Here is a 20,249-nt window from a genome sequence, read left to right on the forward strand (position 1 = left end):
CACTTGAGCAGATTTCACCTCCCATGAGATTTTCACTGATTCAAGACTCCTGGGAAAGCACTAGTTAACACAGCGAAGTGGACAGTGGTGGGAGAGAGTGTGGATATCTCGAACCATCAAGAGTGAGATCATGAAGGACTAGAGTCTCTTGCATGAAGGTCTGTGTGAGGACCCGGGGCTGGCTGGATTCTACAGTTCTTCCAGGGTGGGATTCTGAGCTGTGTGAGGTGACACACTGCTCCCTTAAATGCAACCATTCATATCCCATAATCATGATTTTTGCCATATCTAAACACCTTCAAGAGCAGTGTTATCCAACAGAACTTTCCATGATGATGATGGAGACAGTCTCTACCTGTGCTGTCCAATATGGCAGCCACCAACCACCATGGCTGTTGAGCACCTGCGATGTAGCTCGTATGACTGAAAAAGCAAACTTTTAATTTTATTTCATTTTAATTAAAGTTAAATTTATGTAGCCACACACGGCACGTGGCCACCAAACTGGACGACACAGATCTAGACTATAAAATGAATTTTTTTTACTTAAATTTATTTTAATAGGTCACTTTTTAGTATGGCCATACGAAACTAGCACTTTTCTAATACAAATGAAAATTAAGATAGAAAATGTTTGTTCACGTCCTCCCTAAAATTGACTTGCAGACCACACTTTCAGAAATACTGGGTGAAGAAAAGAACCCTGAATGAGACTCCAGGAGTTTGGGGTTCAGGTTCTGGGGCTGCTGCTACAGTCACTATTCCAGAACTGCAGTTCTCCAGGCTTTCTCTCTTCCCTCCTCCGTTTCACACATGAACATAGCACCCATTTCGAGATACTCAAATTTTGGTAGAAATCCAAACAAGGCTTGTGAGAAAAGAAGCAAAGCTGAATAATTGCCTCTATCACAACTTTTCATTGTGTCTGGATGGTGACAGCACAGGTGTGCCAGGCCAGGACACATGTAATTTTTTTATCTTGAGAAGTCAGAAATGGAGTTGAGACTAGAGCCCTAAGTAAGAATGTCCTCCTTCCAAGGAAGAGAGGCCTTGGCATGGGCCAAACAATATTCTCCTGGCATGACCAGGACACTGGGGGTGAGGAGCGCAAATTCTTCTGCCCAGAGGCCTAGCTTCCTGGTCCCCACCTCTCTCAGATGCCCCTGTCACCTTGTCCTGACATATCGTGTTGGTCAAGGACTGGCATCATGGGGTTAGGGGAGGAGGAGGAGCAGTGGCATTAAAATAATCATTAGTCTAGGGTGGGTGTGGGCACATGCCTGGGAGGGGGGCCACAAACCAGGCCATGCACAGACGCCCTAGGGTGTCCTGTTCCCATGGCGATGGGCCCATTGGTGACAAACCCAAATCATCTTCATTATGGTTATTATTATGATTAATAACAGGCTGCGAGTAGCTGGCACAATACGCTGGCATCTTAAATGACACCTTTTCTTAACAATGGCAGAACAGCTGTATGCCGGGGTCCATTTGGATGCTCAAGACACACTCGCTTCACTGGACCAACCTTTCACCCCCTCCCCACCCCAGGCCCAGGAGGTCTCCCCCGCTGGGCACCAAAGGCTGTCAACACCCCAAGCTCTAACTGAGGAGAGGGCAGGAAGTCAAGGAACTCCTGCTGAGTGCCTACTGTATGCCAGGTTATCTATCTCACTTAATCCCCATAAACCCACAATCTGAGGGATATAATCCCTGTTCTATGCATGAGAAAACAGAGGCTCAGAAGTGACCTGCCCAGAGTCTCAGAGTAATAAGTGACAGAGCTAAGATCTGTTTGATTGCAAGTCTTCAAAATCCCAGAGACTAGACTCACCACAACTCTCACGAATTCCTGGAGAAATAGCACCATCAGGGAGCAAAGCCCTAAACTAAACCCTTCTCATCTCTGTCCCATTTAATCTTCCAAACAGCCTTATGAAACAGTTACTATTAGTGCCTAACCTCCCTCCCCCGTTTTACAGGTGAGGAAACTGAGGCTCAGGGAGTCAAATGTGCGTTAAATAAAAATAAGTTTCTGTACTCTATTTTGTGGTGTTATGAACAAATAGTGTCCACTCCCCCATTCCTGCCACCTTTCATAAATTGAAGCCCTAACCTCAATGTGACTGTATTTAGAGATAGAGCATTTAGATAGGTAATTAAGGTTAACTGAAGTCATAAGTCTGGGGCCCTAATCCAATAGGACTGGTGTCCTTATAAGAAGAGGAAGAGACTCAGAGATTCTCTCTCTCTCCCTGTCCACGAGTGCACAGAGAAGAGGTCACATGAGGAAACAGCAAGAAGGGAGCCATCTGCAAGCCAGTAAGAGAGCCCTTACTGAATTTGCTCAAAACTGAATTTGCCAGCACCTTGATCTTGGACTTGCAGCCTCCAAAAATGTGAGAAAATAAATGTGTATTCTTTGAGCCACCCAGTCTGTGGTATTTTGTGACAGCAGCCCAAGCTGACTAAGACGTACAGTAAGCCCTCACTCAATATTTGCTGACTGGCTGAATGAATACATAAGCAAGGGAACTTTCAGGCCTGTCTCCTGAGCACTGATTTACCCTGCTTTCAGCAGTGCCCTCAGCCTGGCCAGCTCCTCTCTTTCCTCCTTTAATCCAGGCCCGAGGCTACCAGCCAGGGCCATGGATGCCCCGTGTTCAGGGGGTGTCTCCTGGTCCCTGGCTGCTGTATTGGGGGCTCCAGTCTGCACCTGAGGCACTTACTGCCTGGACACGCTTATCACAAACAGAAGGCAGGAAACTGTGACCTGACCCCACAGGGGAACCTGTGGAGCCCCAGGGCTGCCCTGGAGGTAAATATTAAGGCAAGTCTACTAAATGGGAAAGGTCCTGGATTATATGGGGTATCCCAAGAGTTCCACCTCCCTGTCATGGTCCCTATCATGGCTATGGGACTGTGGTAGATAAATGAAAGATGGCTACACAGTCTTTGCTGTCCCTCCCATTGAGAGGTGGAGTCTAATTCCACTCCCCTTGAATCTGCCCTGGTCTTAAGTGACCGGTGGTGGAAGGGAGATGTTCTAGGACTTTTGAAGCTAAATCATTAGAAGGTTTGCAGTCTTCCCCTGGAACTTATCAACATTCACTCTAGTGAAACCCAGTTGCTAAGAAGTCTGATTACCGAGACCACCATTATGTGAGGAAGCCCAATACAGTCATGCAGACAGGTTTCATGGAGGGGGAAAAGGAGGAGTGCATGAGAAAGAGAGAGGGAAGGTGAGAAAGAAAGTAATAGAGAGAAAGAGGGAGAGATGCCCCACCAGCCTCCCAGCTGTCCCAGCCATCCCGGTCCAGATGTGAGAATAAGGAAGCCTTTGGGTGACTCCAACTTCAACCCCATCTACATGACAGCCTGAGCCCAAAAGCTCAGCTGAACCCAGGCAACCCACAGAACCATGAGGGATAATCATAACTTGTTTAAGCCACTAAGTTTGGAGATGGTTTGGTAAAGCAACAACGTGTAACTGGTGGAACCAGTTAAAAGCACAGGAAGCCACTGATAGCTACTTGCGGGTAGCTGAGAAATGTGCATTTCTTGTTGGCAGCTGTGGCTGAGGCTCCCTGGCCTCTCCTGATGTTAACTGGGTTTGTGTTACAGCCAGGCTGAGCAGGGGTGGGGAGGGGGTGCTGTTTGGACACTGAGGCCAGAAGCCACTGCCCTTGACTTGGTTGAACTCCGTTCCTGGTTGGCATCAGGTCTCCATGAGTGAACTAAAGGAAAGGATGCTCACATCATTCCATTTCCTTTTTCCTTCTTCTCTTTGGTGGCTTCAGAAAACCAAGAGTCTAAACAAAGAAAATCAGAGGCCCTTTGCCCCTTTCCTCCCCTTTCTCCTCCACTGGCAAGGAGAAAAGGAGAGAGGATGCACTTGCCACCAGGAGGGAGGAATATCTGGGCTTTTAAAGAACCAGGTTAAAGAAACACCTGCCGGGCCTCCCTTTGTCTCGATGCAAAAACCTGGGTTCACAGTGATGTCACCAATTGCCTCCTCTCTCCTGATCCTGGGGCACTGGGAAGCGGTGGATGTATAATTCCCCTACCAGCAAACAGGAACTTAACTGCTGCTGGGGAGTCAGAGGGAGGGCCTCCCTTTGTCTCGATGCAAAAACCTGGGTTCACAGTGATGTCACCAATTGCCTCCTCTCTCCTGATCCTGGGGCACTGGGAAGCAGTGGATGTATAATTCCCCTACCAGCAAACAGGAACTTAACTGCTGCTGGGGAGTCAGAGGGAAGAAAGAATCCTACCCAATCTAGCCCTCCTGGCTTCCTGGGTTCCATCTCGCAGGACTCTCTCCATCTGTCTATTGATCTATTTCTTTATTTACTGCCTGCTTATTTTCCTATCTAAGGCACTGCAGATAGTTTTGGAGATGGTGGTGAATTCTTTTTGAGTGGAGTAAAATCTGAAAAAGAAACTGAAGCTTCTGTTTGTTACTGCATCACACTGAAACAGCTCCATGAAGTTTCGCTGAATTTCAGATGGTGTGACTTGAATTCAAGATACTACAAGCATACAGCACAAATAGAATTCATTCTGGGGGGCCCTAGGGCATATTGCAAAGAAATCAGTGGTTCTCCAAAGCAGCTGAAACTGAAATAAAATGAGAGAAATCATGGATGTGTTTCTGGAGAGATGCAGCATTTGTTATAAGATGCATGATTAGAAAAAACACACAGGGGTGTGTGTGTGTGCATGTGTGTGTGCAAGCACACACTCCAAATTAAAAGTCACCAGAGTAAGCCTTAGGAATTATGGGTTGTTTATTTGAGATCAAGCTGTTTTTCACATGGTCAATTCCATGTGGCTTGCTCTGAGGTGAGTGGTGGCTGAGAGTTAATTACTTAATGAGAGTTAATGATTCTCCTGGGTGATACTGGGGATGTATATGCAAATTTATACTAATTACAACAGCTCAGCAGCAGTGACTATTTGTAGGGTCTTGATGTGCACTGTGCTGGGTGCTTGATGAGTGTTATCCCATTTTATCTTCACAAGAACCCTGAGAGGTAGGCATCATCATATCTACCATTTTTCTCGCAGACAAGAAAACAAGTTGCACAACTTGACTAAAGTCACTGTTAATAAGTGGCAGAGGCCCAACGGCCCCAGGTGGGTGTGACTTTAAATCCCTTGCTCGTAACTGTTCTCCTGCTATACTAAAATCTATAATTCCTAAGAAAACTTTGCGTGAAGGCTCCTGGATGATCCCAACTTCTAGATGAGTGCCTGGGGTAAAGGGAGAGTCCTCCAGTTAAATTTAAGGCCAAGTGTTTGAAGGATTTGGGGATGTTCTGTGCCCAATCACGGCACTCAAGGGCACCATTTGCAAGACAGGTGAGCAAGGTGCTGCCCCCATGAGAATAAGAGCATGACCTTGGCATTCCTCACCAGCATAGCAGCCTAGCCACTCAACTCAGTGATATCATAAAGATGAGGCTGCATTTCCACAGAAACAAACGTTCCCAAAACGTTGAGCTGAAAACACTAAAAACACAGTTCACAAGCACATGAAAGTATGAAACAGGACTAGAGCGATTACTGTTCACTTTTTGCATGTTACTTGTCTAACTAGAGAGTCCAACTTAATATTCATCTAAGGTAAGCAGAGCTCCTTTAAACGGTATGAGCTTTTCCTGTACATTCTGTGGGGATGAAAATCTTACCCATCACACACACACAGTCTGCCTCTCTCTCCCTATCCCCCCCTCCCACCCACACACAAAATAATGATCAAAGTTTATAAGGAGAACAAAAGACGTTTTTACATTTTCTTCAATAACATAAAAAAGTAATGTTCTTAATAACAAAGATCTGCACACTGCAATCCTATGCACCTCTCAATGGTCTCTCCATCCAAAAATCACTGTTAAAATTTTGCTTTCTTTATGTGTGTTAATTGTAAGCACATAGGATTGCATCATTTTGTTCACTCCATAATACATCTTAAGCGTCTTTCCATGTCAGTATGATATCAAGTTAGGGGATATTATGTTAAATCGTTCCCTTTTCCTCACTGCATGGATGTACCATAAAAGTTACACACTCCCTGAACTGGCACTGAGCTGTCTCGATGGCACAGTCCTTATGAACTCAGATACTTAAGGAGACGGGGAATGGCAAACTGGAAACAACTTTGCTGTGTTCTTCAAACTGACTGAAGTCATGCTATGCCTCAATAAACAATGTTTTTCATTACATAGCTGATAGTTAATACTCTCAGGTTGTAGTGGCATGTATGCTGTCCTCAATAATGATAAAGGATTTCTGCCATATCCTAATTCCTTACTCATGTTTACCCTCTATTTCCTTTACTTCTTCCTCAAAGGAGTCTTGATCTCCTATGAACGTGTATTCTGAAGTCTGCCATGTGGCACACTACTGTCCCCTGGTCTGGAACTCAGGACACTGTGCTTCACACAGTGAGATCATAGGGAGAAACGAATATGTAATAGAGTGTTCTTGGCCAGTTTAACACATATTCACACACAGCTTTGAAGGAAAATGTGTCACAATCAGTGCCACATAGGTGGTGTTAAAAAGGCACACAAATAGATGTTTGTTGAAGGGAAACTAAAGCCTCGGTACAACAGACTAATACGGCGTCTGCCAAAAACACAGGATGCTGTCGTGGGTTTTCATCCAAAACAGCACCCAACAATTTGATGCTTCTCAGCAGCGTGGAGAGAGGAAACAAAAGCCTCGGTACAACAGACTAATACGGCGTCTGCCAGAAACACAGGATGTTGTCGTGGGTTTTCATCCAAAACAGCACCCAACAATTTGATGCTTCTCAGCAGCGTGGAGAGATGACTTGCACTCATGGGAATTCAAGGGCTCAGGGGACAAGGGATCCTAACCAAGAGAATTGCGCAACTATATGTGTCACCTGAACCACAGCGATGAGGCACCAGATGGACATCAAACATTGGCAGACCATTCCTATCGGTTTTATCTAGGCAGGATTCTTCCTTACACATGGCCTGGTGTTTTTCAAGTCAAGTCTAATTTCTTTTAAGTCCAGACTGGTGGTTTGAAGCCAGACCGTGAGTCTCAGGAGGGGGTTGGGGTTTTCTGAGGTTCAGGTGGGAGGCCCCAGAGCCTACTGTACCTTCACGATTTCTTGGGCAATCTGTCTGGTTTTGTTGACATCCAAGACAATCTTGGCATCCCTCACCACAGAATAGAGTGTTCGTCCCTTGCAGAGGCTGAAAAGCAAAAGGACAAGATTACTGGCAGTTGTTAAGAAGAGGGTGGCTCATGACAATTCTTACAAGCGACGAATAATTGAGTGGACATGTGGACACACCACCATTGTGCCTACGAGATAACAGGCCTGGGACTGGACCTCAGACCTGGTTCTGGGATGGAGATCTGGAAGGAAATTCTTGTAGATTCTTTAGAAACTTCACCAAGTGGCTGGCATGCAAGGACACTGCAGAATGTACCCTAGTCCAGAAATCCGTTTGCCATGTCCAGTCTGTCCCAGAGTCTCACAGCTTTCCAGCTGTGTATAAACCAACAACTTGTGAGTCCTCAGACAACACTCAGACAGCACTCTGTCGGCCATTCATCCCAGCTGCTCCCACTCACCGGGAGTCGCCAGTGTGCGGGGACAGTGATGAAAGACCAGCAAAGCCGTAGCTGATGTGCACTAAGCATCATCAGCAAATGATGCATTCAATCCCTCAGACAGGGGTGTGTCAGCACCAATAATACCGCCCCAAACCAGACGCCTGTGTAGATGGAGGGTTTTCAAACCATTTTCAGCCTCATTGAATTCATTTCAATGACCAGAGGTTTAAGATGAATGACAGGATGAAAGGGGCATTATGCAGTGAAAGTAACACCTTGTCATTTAGTCACCTGCGTGCTCGCCCATCCTGTTCCTCTGCAGGGAGCCCAATTCCCGGCACACACAGAGCAAGTGCTTGAGAAGCACCACTGAATGAATGAATGCATGAATGAATGAATGAATGCATGAATGAATGAATGAATCCTAGATTCACCATAGCATCCCCAGCCCCTAGCAGTGTGACCAGCTTACAGTATCCAGTGTTGGCCGAAGAAGAATGTCATTATGAAAATAAATTTTTATCTATGTCAAAAATCACAGCTTAAGTTTTTTCTTTTAATCTTTGATTTTGTTGCTAAAATATTTTAGGTATTTATGGAGCCCCAGTTGTATAGTGGACGTTGCTGAGACCGTATTTCCTGTGGTTGAAGCAAAAACGCTGCTATCAGAGGGATCTCAATTCAAATCACATTGCTGCTCCTTCCTTCCTATGTGTCTTTGGGTAGGTTACTTAACCTCTCTGGGCCTCAGTTTCCTCATCTATCAAAGGAAACTAACGATACTCACCTTGTAGTTTAGTGAAAGGATTGAGTGAGATAAAGAGTTCACTAAAGTGCCTGGCACCTGGAGAGAAGTACAGCACAGTGGTTAGGAGCATAGAGGTCTATACTCAGACTTTGTGAGGTTAGGATCCTGATCTGTCATTTAGTGGCCATGTGACTCTGTGACTCTTAACCTCACTGAGTCTCTGTCTCGTTATCTATAAAACAGGGCTGACAGTTTCTGCTTTGAAGAGTTGTTAGGAGAATCACATGAAATCAGGTGTGCAAAGGTGTAGGTACCTCTTCATGCCTAGCACATAGTAAGTGCTCATGGAATGTGGCTATTATGAGATGAATGTGGCTATTAGTAAATGACCAATAAAATGGTGAACATGCAAACTTGTGCAAGTATATATAAATGATACATTTATACACATAACACATTCCGTCTGTCCATCCATCCATCCATCCACCCATCCACCCTATACCCTTCCAAAATGCTACCTATAAAACCACCCATGCCCTCTAAGATTGATTTCTTCACCTGCTTAAGGTGAGATTCCCCAGGGTAACTGACTCACAGGGGGTCTGATTCACGTGTCCAAGGTCACCCAGTAAGTTGGCAGGAGGCGATCTTTGATGACTCAAGGCTGCTCCCCTACTCCCACCCCCTACCACCCTTTGCTGTCCCAGACAGTGTGTTTACTGTGGCTGCTGAGGAGAGGTGGAGGAAGGGTGGGCTGAGCAACCAATTAATCCACATTGACATTTAAATATTCGAGATGGCAGAGACTGTGGGTGGATTCCCTCCCCTGGATACTTCGTTCTTGAACAGCCACCTACACTCATTACAGGCCAGAGCCCAGAAAGCACCCTCCCCTGCAGACGGCAGAACAAATAACCACAACAGGCTCCAAGAATCCCCGTGTCTCCTGCTCAGGGTAACTTCATGAAACTTGCAAACATCAAGTTTCCATGCCTTGTCTTCTTTCCTTGCTCACATCCTCCTTTCCAGCAGCAGAGGCTAAAGTCTTTGCTTCTCTCACTACCCTATGGCCCCTGGAGCTGCTGGACAAACCAGCACTGAGTGTGTAGTGTAAATTGGTACAACCACAATTTGGCACATCTACCACAGTGAAACATACAAATAATTCACAACCAGCAATTCCTCCCTAAGTATGCACCCAACAGACACGAATACTCATATCCATCCCCAAACATGTACTAGAATATACTAGAATGTTAATAGCAACCCATCATAATAGCCCCAAACTGTAGCCAACCTGCAATGGACCGAATATTTGTGTCCTCCTAAAGTTCATATGTTGAAATCTCAATCCCAATGTGATGGTATTAGGAGGTAAGGGCTTTGGGAAGTGATTAGGTAATGAGGGTGGAGTCTTCACAAATGGGATTAGCGCCCTTATAGAAAAGACCCCATAGAGCTCTTGTGCCCTCTCCCTGCCATGTGTGGATATGACAGAGGTGGGCAGCAGGCAACCCAGAGGAGGGACCTCACCAGAACCCAGCCACACTGGCATCCTGATCTCAGACTTCCAGCTCCAGAACTGTGAGCAATACGTGTCTGTTGTTTATAAGTCACCAGTTATAGAACTTTGTTATAGTAGCCCAGATGGACTAAGACACAACCCAAATGTTCATCAAGAGAAGAATGGCTACATTGTGATATATCTGTCTAAGAAAATACATTCATACTGTACTATATAAAAATAACCAAACTACTCCTAACAGCAAAAAGTGTGGATGAAGCTCACAACATAATGTTGTATGAAGGAAGTCAAACACATAAGACTACTGAACAATTCCATTTATGTAAAGGGTAAAAGCAGACAAAACTGCTACTAAAACTCAGCACAGTGGGACCCTGTGTGTGTGTGGCTGGGGGAGGCTGGAAGGGGCTGGGGCAGGTGAAGTGCTGTGTTTTCATCTGGGTGCTGGTTCCATGGCCATGTACTTAGGGAAAATTTGTCAGTCTGTGCTCTTATGATCTGGACACTTTTGTGTATGTTATCCTTCCAAAAATATTTTTAAAAGTTAGCTTCAAAAAATTAGTGAGGAAAGGATGAACAATTAAATTTTCAGCACCGTCAGTCTGTGATCTTATGATCCGGACACTTTTGTGTATGTTATCCTTCCAAAAACATTTTTAAAAGTTAGCTTCAAAAAATTAGTGAGGAAAGGATGAACAATTAAATTTTCAGCACATGGTGCTGAAATTTAAAAGAAAATCTAAACCAACACTGATACCCAACGCATTCATTTCTAAACTCTTCACATAGTGAAAAGTATCTGCAGATGGCAGTGTCTGTAGAGAATTTGGGGCTCCAGGCCTGGCTGTGCCCACCCAGGTGTTTATTGGGGACTAAGATGGAGGCAGGGCCAGCCCCAAACGGCTCACCTACCAGCCTCTGGTAACCACCATTCCACACATAAGTGAGATCATGTGGTATTTGTCTTTCTCTGCCTGGCTTATTTCATTTAACTTAATGTCCTCTAGGTTCATCTGTATTGTTGCAGGTGACAGGATTTCCTTCTTTATAAAGGCTGAATGGTATTCCATCACATATATACACTGCATTTTCTTTATCCATCCATCTACAGACATGTAGGGTGATTGCATGTTTGGCTACTGTGAGCAATGCTGCAGTATGAACTTGAGAGTGCAGATGTCTCTTTGACACATCGATGCCATTTCCTTTGGATATGTACCCAGTAGTGGGACTGCCAGAGCTGGGATTTGAACCCGGGCAGCCAGGCCCTGGAGCTTATGCTAAGATCTATCTTTTGCTTCTTAACAACTTTCTGTGAGCCTCTGGCACGTCACAGGCCCTCAGTAAATGGTAGCCATAATGTCACTATCACCATCACCTATGGCAACGAAGATTAAAGAGTCTCGCTGTCCTCCATAGCAGAGTTAATCTGGAAGACAATAGATGGTGCTTTCGTGGCTCAAGGACACATTGAGTACCCCTCTGGCTTCAGGGGCAGTAGGCACATGCATGTACACATACACACACGTGTGCACATGCACGCACACACACCTCTGTCAGTATCTCTCTGCAACAAAACTCAGGTTTCTCCAAGAAGAGATAAAGGGACCGGGCATTTCCCATCTTATCTGCAGGCCTTTCTCTTGCCATCTCTGCCAGCCCCAGCCTCAGGCACTTCCTACAAGGCTGCCCTTTGACCCCATATCCCAGGCAACATAGCCTTTGGCCAAGAAGGCACTGTGAGTATAAGGTGTTTATTGCAAACAAGCTTTTAAGAGGCTTGTCAGAAACAATGAGACAAAACCATTGAGAAGGTTTATGTTGGAGGGCTTCTGTCCAAGCTAGCTCATTCTGCCAAGACAGTGACTAGGATGGAAATCTGAATGCCAGTGGCAGCCACTTTCTTTCCCTCCTTCAAACTTCTCACAGTCGAATCCACAGACCCAGGCTGGTGGGGAGCGAGGGTAGGGTTGGAGGTAGCCACTTCTAAAGACTGACAGACTGGCTCACAGGCCAGCTCTGCCACCCCAATCCCCCATGGCCTTGGGGACTCTCTGTGTCCCACCAGGGCACAGTCTCTGGATCTGTAACCATGGATGTGGTTGACTGGATAATGGCCTCCAGAGATGCCCACACCCTAATCGTCAGAACTGTTGAGTACCACACATGGCAAAAGGGACTTTGTAGATCTGATTGAGCCAAAGCTCTTGAAGTGGGAAGATTATCCTGAATTACCCAAATGGGCCCAATGTAATCACAAGTGTCCTCAAAAGTGATGGGGAAGACAAAAGAAAGTGACAGAGGGAGATCTGAGTACAGAAGAAGAGGTCAGAGTGATGCAATATGAGAAAGACTTGACCCACCATCACTGGCTTTGAAGAAGGAAGAAGGGGCTGTGAGCCAAGGAATGCATGCAGCTTCTAGGAGCTGGAAAATGCAAGGAAACAGATTCTCCCCTAGATCCTCCAGAAGGGACACATCCCTGCTGACACTTTGATTTTAGTTCTGTGAGACACATTTTGGACTTCTGACCTCCAGAACTGTAAGATAAATTTTTGTTGTTTCAATCCACAAAGTTTGTGGTGACTTGTCACTGCAGCAATAGGAAATGAACACAGTGGGGCAATAAGTACCATCTTGAGGGTGGGCATGAGGGCGAAATGAGATCTGGCCCAGCATCTGGCCAGAGAGTGTACTCCTTGAACTTGAATTAGCTCCTATTATAGCTAATAACATTACCACTAATATTATTGCAAATAACAATACTCTCCTTCCTGAATGATCCCAACTGCCTCCTCACTGCCCCAATTCATTCTCCATCCAGCACTTCGAGTGATCACTTCAAAATGCAACACTGACCAGGTCACTGGCTGCAGCGATGGCTCCCCACTGCTCTCTGGCTACAGCCCCAGCTCCTCCAGCACCCAGAGGTCCTGAGCAGGGCTGGCCTCTGCAGACTGTTTGACCCTCTCCTTGTTTGACTCTCCCCTTTGTTCACTGAGTTCCAGCCACACCTGTTTCCTCAGTGTGCAATGCTCACCCCACCTGCCTCAAAAGTCTCCAGACTAGGTTACTTCGTCCATAGGTCCCGAAGTACTGGACTCTACCTTTGCAGCACCGGTTGTAACTGGACAGATGTAGGCTGCAGTCTCTGATTACAGACTGTTTCCCACTCCAGACTGAAAGCTCTACAAGGGCAGGGACTAGGTTTTCCTGTTGCTTCTACACCCCCAACACACATACAGGTGCTGAACAAATGAGTGAATGGATGCAGAGCTACAGGCTGCTTTACATGGCCAGACCTCCTCCTCCAGAATCCCAGGGAGTGAGATCCCCATCATGGCATCACAACCAATAAAACAAAAACAACTGCTTGGGGGTCTGTGTCTTCACTCTTCTTTGCTTTTTAGCTTGTGGGCTTGTTTTTAGAGCTCTCGGGGGCTCTTGTTGAAGTCAATGGTCCATTTGGGATGCGGGTGTTGGGCTTGCAGATAAGCTTGGTCTTAAATTTGAATGTCCCTACACAGGGCACCTGTGGTCTCCTCTGCCAGAGTCCTTGCTAACATATCATACCTGGTCTACTTCTTGCATGTACAACACCTGCCTAGAGGGCCGGCCTGTGGCTCACTTGGGAGAGTGTGGTGCTGATAACACCAAGGCCACGGGTTCGGATCCCTATATAGGGATGGCCGGTTAGCTCACTTGGGAGAGCGTGGTGCTGACAACACCAAGTCAAAGGTTAAGATCCCCTTACTGGTCTTCCTTTTTTACAACAACAACAACAACAACAACAACAAAAAACACCTGCCTAGACCTCATAGGTATTTAAGCACTAGGCCAGTGGTTGACAAACTTGAGCAGGCATTAAAATCCCCTGGAGAGCTTGTTAAAACAAAGACAGCTGACCCCTCTCCCAGAGTTTCAGATTCAGGAGTAGGGCCTGAGAATCTGCATTTCTAACAAGTTTGAAGATGATGCTGATGCTGGGGGTCCAGGGTCCCCACTTTGAGAACCACTGCTCAAGGCCACTCTCATTTTACTGAGGCACAGAGATCATCAGTTGAGTTCAAAATCCATTTATCGGATGCCAGTGTGGGCCTGGTAGTGTTCTGGATGCAGGAGATACAGTGCGAGACAGACCCAGGCCTTGATCCCACTGGGCTGTCTAGTAGAGAAGGCAGGCAATAAACAAGCAAGCAAATAAATGAGAGTTCAGAGAGGTCACAGTGCTATAAAGAGAACAAACAGATTCATTGGATAGAGCGTGGATAGGGCTGGGTGATCACCTTTAGCGAGGGTGGTCAGGGAAAGCCTCTCTGGGAGGTAAACTTTATGCCTAGAGCTGAATGGAGAAAGCAACAGCCATGTGAAAATATGGGGTATTGAGTTCCAAGCTGAGGGCCCAGCCAGTGCAAAGGCTCTGAGGTAGGGCTAAGTGTGGCATGCTTGAGTAACACAGCAAAGGCAATATGGCTGTATCCCAAAGAGCAACCCCCAGTGATGCCTTTCTCAAGTGTTCACCCTCTAAGCGAAAGACATAGCTGAGCGGAGATAGTCTTCGGCTCTGCCTGATGTGGGCTCCAAGGCACTTGGTTCCCAAGTCAGCTGTTATTTAAAAACACTCTGGCTGTCAAAAGGGATTTACAAACCCTCTGCTGCTCCCTCACTTTGAAACACTCCGCACTTCTCAAAGCTCAAATCCCACTTAATTGTCCTGTGCTCTTTCCCCTCCCCTGAGCAAATAAATCACATTCCAAGCGACAAGTTGTGCACTCCATCAAATTCCAGCCTCAGGCAATCTCTAACTTCCAAGTCATTCGTGAATCTAACACTGAAGATATTAAACCTTGGGACTCTGGGGCTTAATAATAAAAAATGCCAGGTTAGCTTCCTATAAAAATGGGAAATGCCAGAAAGCAAGTGAGAAATGCCAGCCGTGTGCCACCTGCTTCATGCAATGTGCATCCAGGAAATGAAGAGTTATAGAGGTCCATTAAGCCAGGGGTTGGTTGGGGAAAGCTGACATCCTAGCCAGACAAGAAAAATGACAATGGCCTACCAGGTATCAGAACATGCATGGCCAGAGCTCAGCTGCCCACAAGAGCAGTACTTAGCTTTTGCCAATACCTGCCCTCCCTGCCCTCCTCCAGACTCTGATACTGCTGCAAAGCTCAGAGAAGTGGGTAGGTCTTACTGTATTCTTCTCCCCAGAGCTGGTTCTGAGTTCGCTAAGTCAAGAAGCCATTCAAGAACTTCAAGGACTGAGATGTGGGGTTCTGCCTATGAGGGGTCCCTGCCACCCCTGACTGTGGCTCCATGCTGCTGGGCACCTGGGTACCATTCCACCCTCTGGGATCTGGGCTTTATAAGGAGGGCATATTCCAAAGCCACGTGCAGCCAGCTGGGGAGGCGTGGGCCTCCAGCTCACAGTAGGAAACTGCAGGGAAATGGCAGCCAGCATTTTTCTGTTTCTTGTTACACTGAGTGATCCAGCCATTGTCTGGGACCTGCTCTTCTTGACGCTGCCCAGAGACATCTGGGATATGCTCTTCCCCCATCCTGCATCTTATTTTTCTCAGCACCTCCTCAGTGTCAGACTGCATATCTCATTCAGTATTCCTCACATTGCAATCATCCCAGATCCACCAACTTGGATTTATACATGTTTGCCAGATCAGCCAACTCATATTTACCACTTGCTCACAGTTTTCTTAAAATGTACTGCATTTGAAAAACCAGTGTATTTTAAAAAGAAACTTTCTATCATTGCCAGGTGGAAAGCCAGAATCCCTAGCCCCAAATAATGTGAAAATAAATACAATGAAAACAAACACATTAAAAAGCAAAGGTAAATCCTAGTTTGGCACTGTGGCCTGCCAAAGGTTCTAAGATTGAGGGCTTCTCTTTTTTTGTAAAAAAAACAAACAAAAAAAGTTCAGCAAGTAAGGGTTAGAAAGGTGTTAAATACTAGCACTGAATGGAGACTTTCTCTGTAATGTCACAATGGTGTTTGCAGGTGACAAGACAGAAGGGCCCGTTCGTTGCTCAGATGAGCTGACATTCTCATGGGGAGACAAACAATAAGCAAACAACATCATTGCAAATTATAATTAGGGCAATGGAGAAACAAACACGAGGTGCCTCCATTAATAGAGTAGTCAGGGTCGGCATCTCAGGAGGGGCAGCGGGGGCCTGTTCCCGCCACATCATGTGGTTTCAGGGCAAAGACTCTGGGCTGGTCTGTGACAACTTCTAAGCAAATGCTCCTTATCAAATCCCTCCAAGAAGGGCAGGCATCATCCTGTTTAGGATGATGACCATCTCTCAAGGGCCTACTAGGGTGCCAGGCACAGTGGCAAAGGATTTCTAGGCACCATCTTATTTAACGCTTTTTATCACTCTGTAAAGTGGGTATGATTATTCCCATTGTACAGATGAGGAAACTGAGGCAGGAGCCCACACTACAGAATCAAAATAACCCAAGATAAAATTCTGCCACTTCCTGGCTGTGTTATCTTGGGCAAGTTACCTGAAATCTTTGGAACTCACAGTGCTTTGTAAACTGTGAGGTGAGGGCACAGTCTGAACCAAACTCATTCTCCAAGTAGCTCAGCCTTGCTTTGAAGACTCTCTGGCTTTTATTCTTTGAGGGCAGGAAGCATTTTTTGCTCCTGTCTTTTGCACAGGTATGTGTGTGATCTATATGTCCAATTTTAATACCCACTACCTAGCACTACTTGGAAATTAGATGAGATTAGGTGATGGTCTCTGTTTATGGAGCTTTCTCCTACAAGGCACTGTACTGAGAACTCCCTTCCTAGGAGGGGAGACACTATTTACAAATGAGGAAGTTCATGTGCAGGAAGGTTACATAACCTACCAAGGGTCCCACAGTGAGTAGGCAACAGGGTTGGGATTTGAGTCCACGTCTGGAACCTTCACATCTTTTCAGGATTTCATAAAATCCAGGGAAAAGATAATTTAGCAGAGGAGCTGACCCCTGGTTTACACAGCCTGACCTCTGAAACCCTCATTTGCCCATTGAGCTCAGCTGAGACCCCCACCCCTTTCCAACTCTAGGCCTTTCATCCCACCCTCCAAATGCAAGGCCAGGCCATGTTAGTCTCATCAACCCTTTGCTGCTTCTGGTTGGGAATTCCCAGTTGAAACAAGCAAGGCAGGCTGAAAAAGGCTAACCCCAGAGGGTCTTCAGAGTTCCTTGATGCATCCTTGCTCACACTGGCTGGGCCCAGGAGAGGAGCTCAGGAAGTGTTCCCAGAATAAGTGAATGGATGAACGGAAACTCCCTACCACCTGCCTTCTTGTGGATAAGGGTCACATGTCCACCGTAGCTAGTGAGCGCTGTGTTTAGTGCCAGGGCAGGCCTTTATCTGCTGTCTCAGCACATGAAATAGACCATGAGCCTAACCCAGATCCAATTAGCAATGACGCTTTCAGCTCTCCCCTGCACGAGGTAACACAGGGGACAAAAAGACCAAAGAGACCCCTGGCCCGGCCCTCCAGGGCTGGATATCGAAATACTGTGAGTTTTTGTGGTTGGCAGACCAGAACCACATTTATTTTTCAGCTGAAGAGTAAACTGAATTACGGACTTAAAAATATGTACATATATCACCTAATTTATATGCATCAAAAATCCACCAAGAGGACAGACCCCAGAGTGTTAGTGGAGCTATCTCCGAGTATGGGATTGGGAGCTTTACAAGGTTTTGGGGGCTTTTTTTCTTGCTGCTTATCTCTCTTTTCTAATTTTTCTCCAATAAATATATGTTACTTTTGTAAATAATAAAAAAGGAAAAATGAAAGGAAAAAAAGCACCTCTGAGTCAGACTGAAGTGAAACAAGACACATATGTTTACTCTACAGACAGTTTAGAAAATATTGAACTGGTGAGAAACTGAAATGAGAAAGGACAGTCTGCACCAAACTCATAGTCCTAGTAGCTCAACCTCGCTTTGGACACTCTCTGGCTGTTACGGTTTGAGGGCAGGAATGTTTTCGTTTCTGTATTTTGCACAGGGTTTAGCACATTCTGCACATGGCAAATGCTTGGTGCTTACTAGAAAGCCCAACAACATTCTCTCCCTAGAAAAGTTCAATCCCTAATGAGGAAGACAGAGTTTACCATTTGATTTTTGAAAATAACCGTGTAACTGGTAAGAGGAGAAGGGGCAGGCAGATGAGTGGTGGTTATAACCCCCCAAAATGGCTGTGTACTGTCCACCTGTGGGCCCCAAAGGGTGAGAGAGGGGAGGCTGAGGACACAGAACACTGGGAGGAGGACCTGTGAAGGCAGTCAGCCAGGGTGGGGGCATTGCTCCCCCTGTCATTGGGGCTGAGCCAACCAAAAACCTACTGCTCAGTTCTGATCCTTGGTGAAGGGAGATGGGGAGAAGGAGAGAAGAAAGAGGGGGAAGGGATTCCTAGGGGATGCTAGGAATGCAACTGAGCATGGAACCCACCTGGCTGTGGTATAAGAGAACATGTATAGGAGAGAGGACATGCATAGACATGTATAGAATTCTGGTTGTACACTAGTGCTAGAGATGACTGAGTTCACCCTCTTCATGGAAGAGATGGGGAAATCAGGAGGCAAAAGGGGATGGGATTTCCCAAGGTCATGGGAATATTTTGTGAGTGGCACAGATCTAAGTTCCAGCCAGCGAAACTAAACCCTAAAAGGACATTGAACACTGAACCATTCTTCTCTGTGTTGGGAACTGGGTGTGGTCAAGGCCAAGTGGATTTTTCATTCATTCACTTGCTCATTTGTTCAGTCATTCATTCATTCAACCATTCATGCATCCATGAATGCATTGAGCTAACACTCCCAGAGCCCTATGCTGCCAGGTGCTGTGCTAAGTTTGGGGATACTGAGTCTGGCAGGCAGGAAGACATTATACAAGAAAGCGCCAGCAAGTGTCACAGATACAGGGACCAGGCTCTGCTTGGTATTAAATTGGGCTAATGAGGGAGAAGGAATCAGAACTAGGTCTGGTGCACATGCAGCCATACAAGGGAACTGATCTGCAAGCCTGTGTTACACAATGGTGGACACAGGTCAAGCTGCCCACTGCTGCCCCATCGGTGAAGGACAGGCCCAAACCTCACATACCATCACTCAAACGTGGAAGCAGCTGTCAAGTCCCTGTCATACAACTTCCATGCTTTTAAGTCTTCTCGCTTTCTCTCTCTCCAATTTCCCACCCAGCCCCCTACATCACACCTAACAGCCTTTGCAGGTAGCCCCTGGGTATTAAATTAGCTGAACAAATGTTCATCCAAGTGAGGACAATCCCAAACTGCTTTAAATGTCTTCCTTACAGACCACTGGTGTGGACAGGGCCACCAGGGGAAAGTGACCTAACCTGCTGCCACCACACAAAAGATAACTGTAGGTGGATCAAAAGCCATAGGTGTGACACATGTCAGTGCATATGGGTTTGTACGTGTGCGTTCTTATTTCTATAGGCGTATGTCTGTGTGCATGTGCTTATGTACACATGAACACATGTATATACATGCACGTGAATGTGTGCATGTTCGTGTGTATGAATGCAGGTGCATGTATGTGCATGCATGTGTTTGTGTGTGCAGGGGTCTCTGCATTTACATGCATACCTATGTCTATGTATGTGTATGTCTTTTGGTCACCAGAGTTGAGGAGATGGCAGGTACCATCATGCCAACTGCAGAACTGGCCTCTCTCATCCCTCAGAAAGCACTCTGGATCTGCATTTTCCCTTGTCTTTGATATGCTCCAACAAGAAAATCAATTCTTTGTCTGAAAACTAGGCCCAGCCCCCTACATCACACCTAACAGCCTTTGCAGGTAGCCCCTGGGTACTAAATTAGCTGAACAAATGTTCATCCAAGTGAGGACAATCCCAAACTGCTTTAAATGTCTTCACCCAGCCCCCTACATCACACCTAACAGCCTTTGCAGGTAGCCCCTGGGTATTAAATTAGCTGAACAAATGTTCATCCAAGTGAGGACAATCCCAAACTGCTTTAAATGTCTTCCTTACAGACCACTGGTGTGGACAGGGCCACCAGGGGAAAGTGACCTAACCTGCTGCCACCACACAAAAGATAACTGTAGGTGGATCAAAAGCCATAGGTGTGACACATGTCAGTGCATATGGGTTTGTACGTGTGCGTTCTTATTTCTATAGGCGTATGTCTGTGTGCATGTGCTTATGCACACATGAACACATGTATATACATGCAAGTGGATGTGTGCATGTTCGTGTGTATGAATGCAGGTGCATGTATGTGCATGCATGTGTTTGTGTGTGCAGGGGTCTCTGCATTTACATGCATACCTATGTCTATGTATGTGTATGTCTTTTG

At 46.1% G+C, this 20,249-nt stretch overlaps 1 protein-coding gene across 1 annotated transcript in view; it reads right to left on the minus strand.

Annotated features, from left to right (window-relative positions):
- Positions 1-20,249, minus strand: part of KSR2 (kinase suppressor of ras 2) — a gene marked incomplete at its 5' end in the record, with an annotated part of 91,584 nt that overhangs the window by 6,540 nt on the left and 64,795 nt on the right. The window contains one exon of the mRNA XM_008576438.1: positions 7,139-7,235. Coding sequence (XP_008574660.1) covers positions 7,139-7,235 — 97 coding nt within the window. The remainder of the gene's footprint in view (positions 1-7,138; positions 7,236-20,249) is intronic.

Source organism: Galeopterus variegatus, unplaced genomic scaffold (genome assembly GCF_000696425.1).
Source record: "Galeopterus variegatus unplaced genomic scaffold, G_variegatus-3.0.2 Scaffold1349, whole genome shotgun sequence".
NCBI lineage: Eukaryota > Metazoa > Chordata > Mammalia > Dermoptera > Cynocephalidae > Galeopterus > Galeopterus variegatus.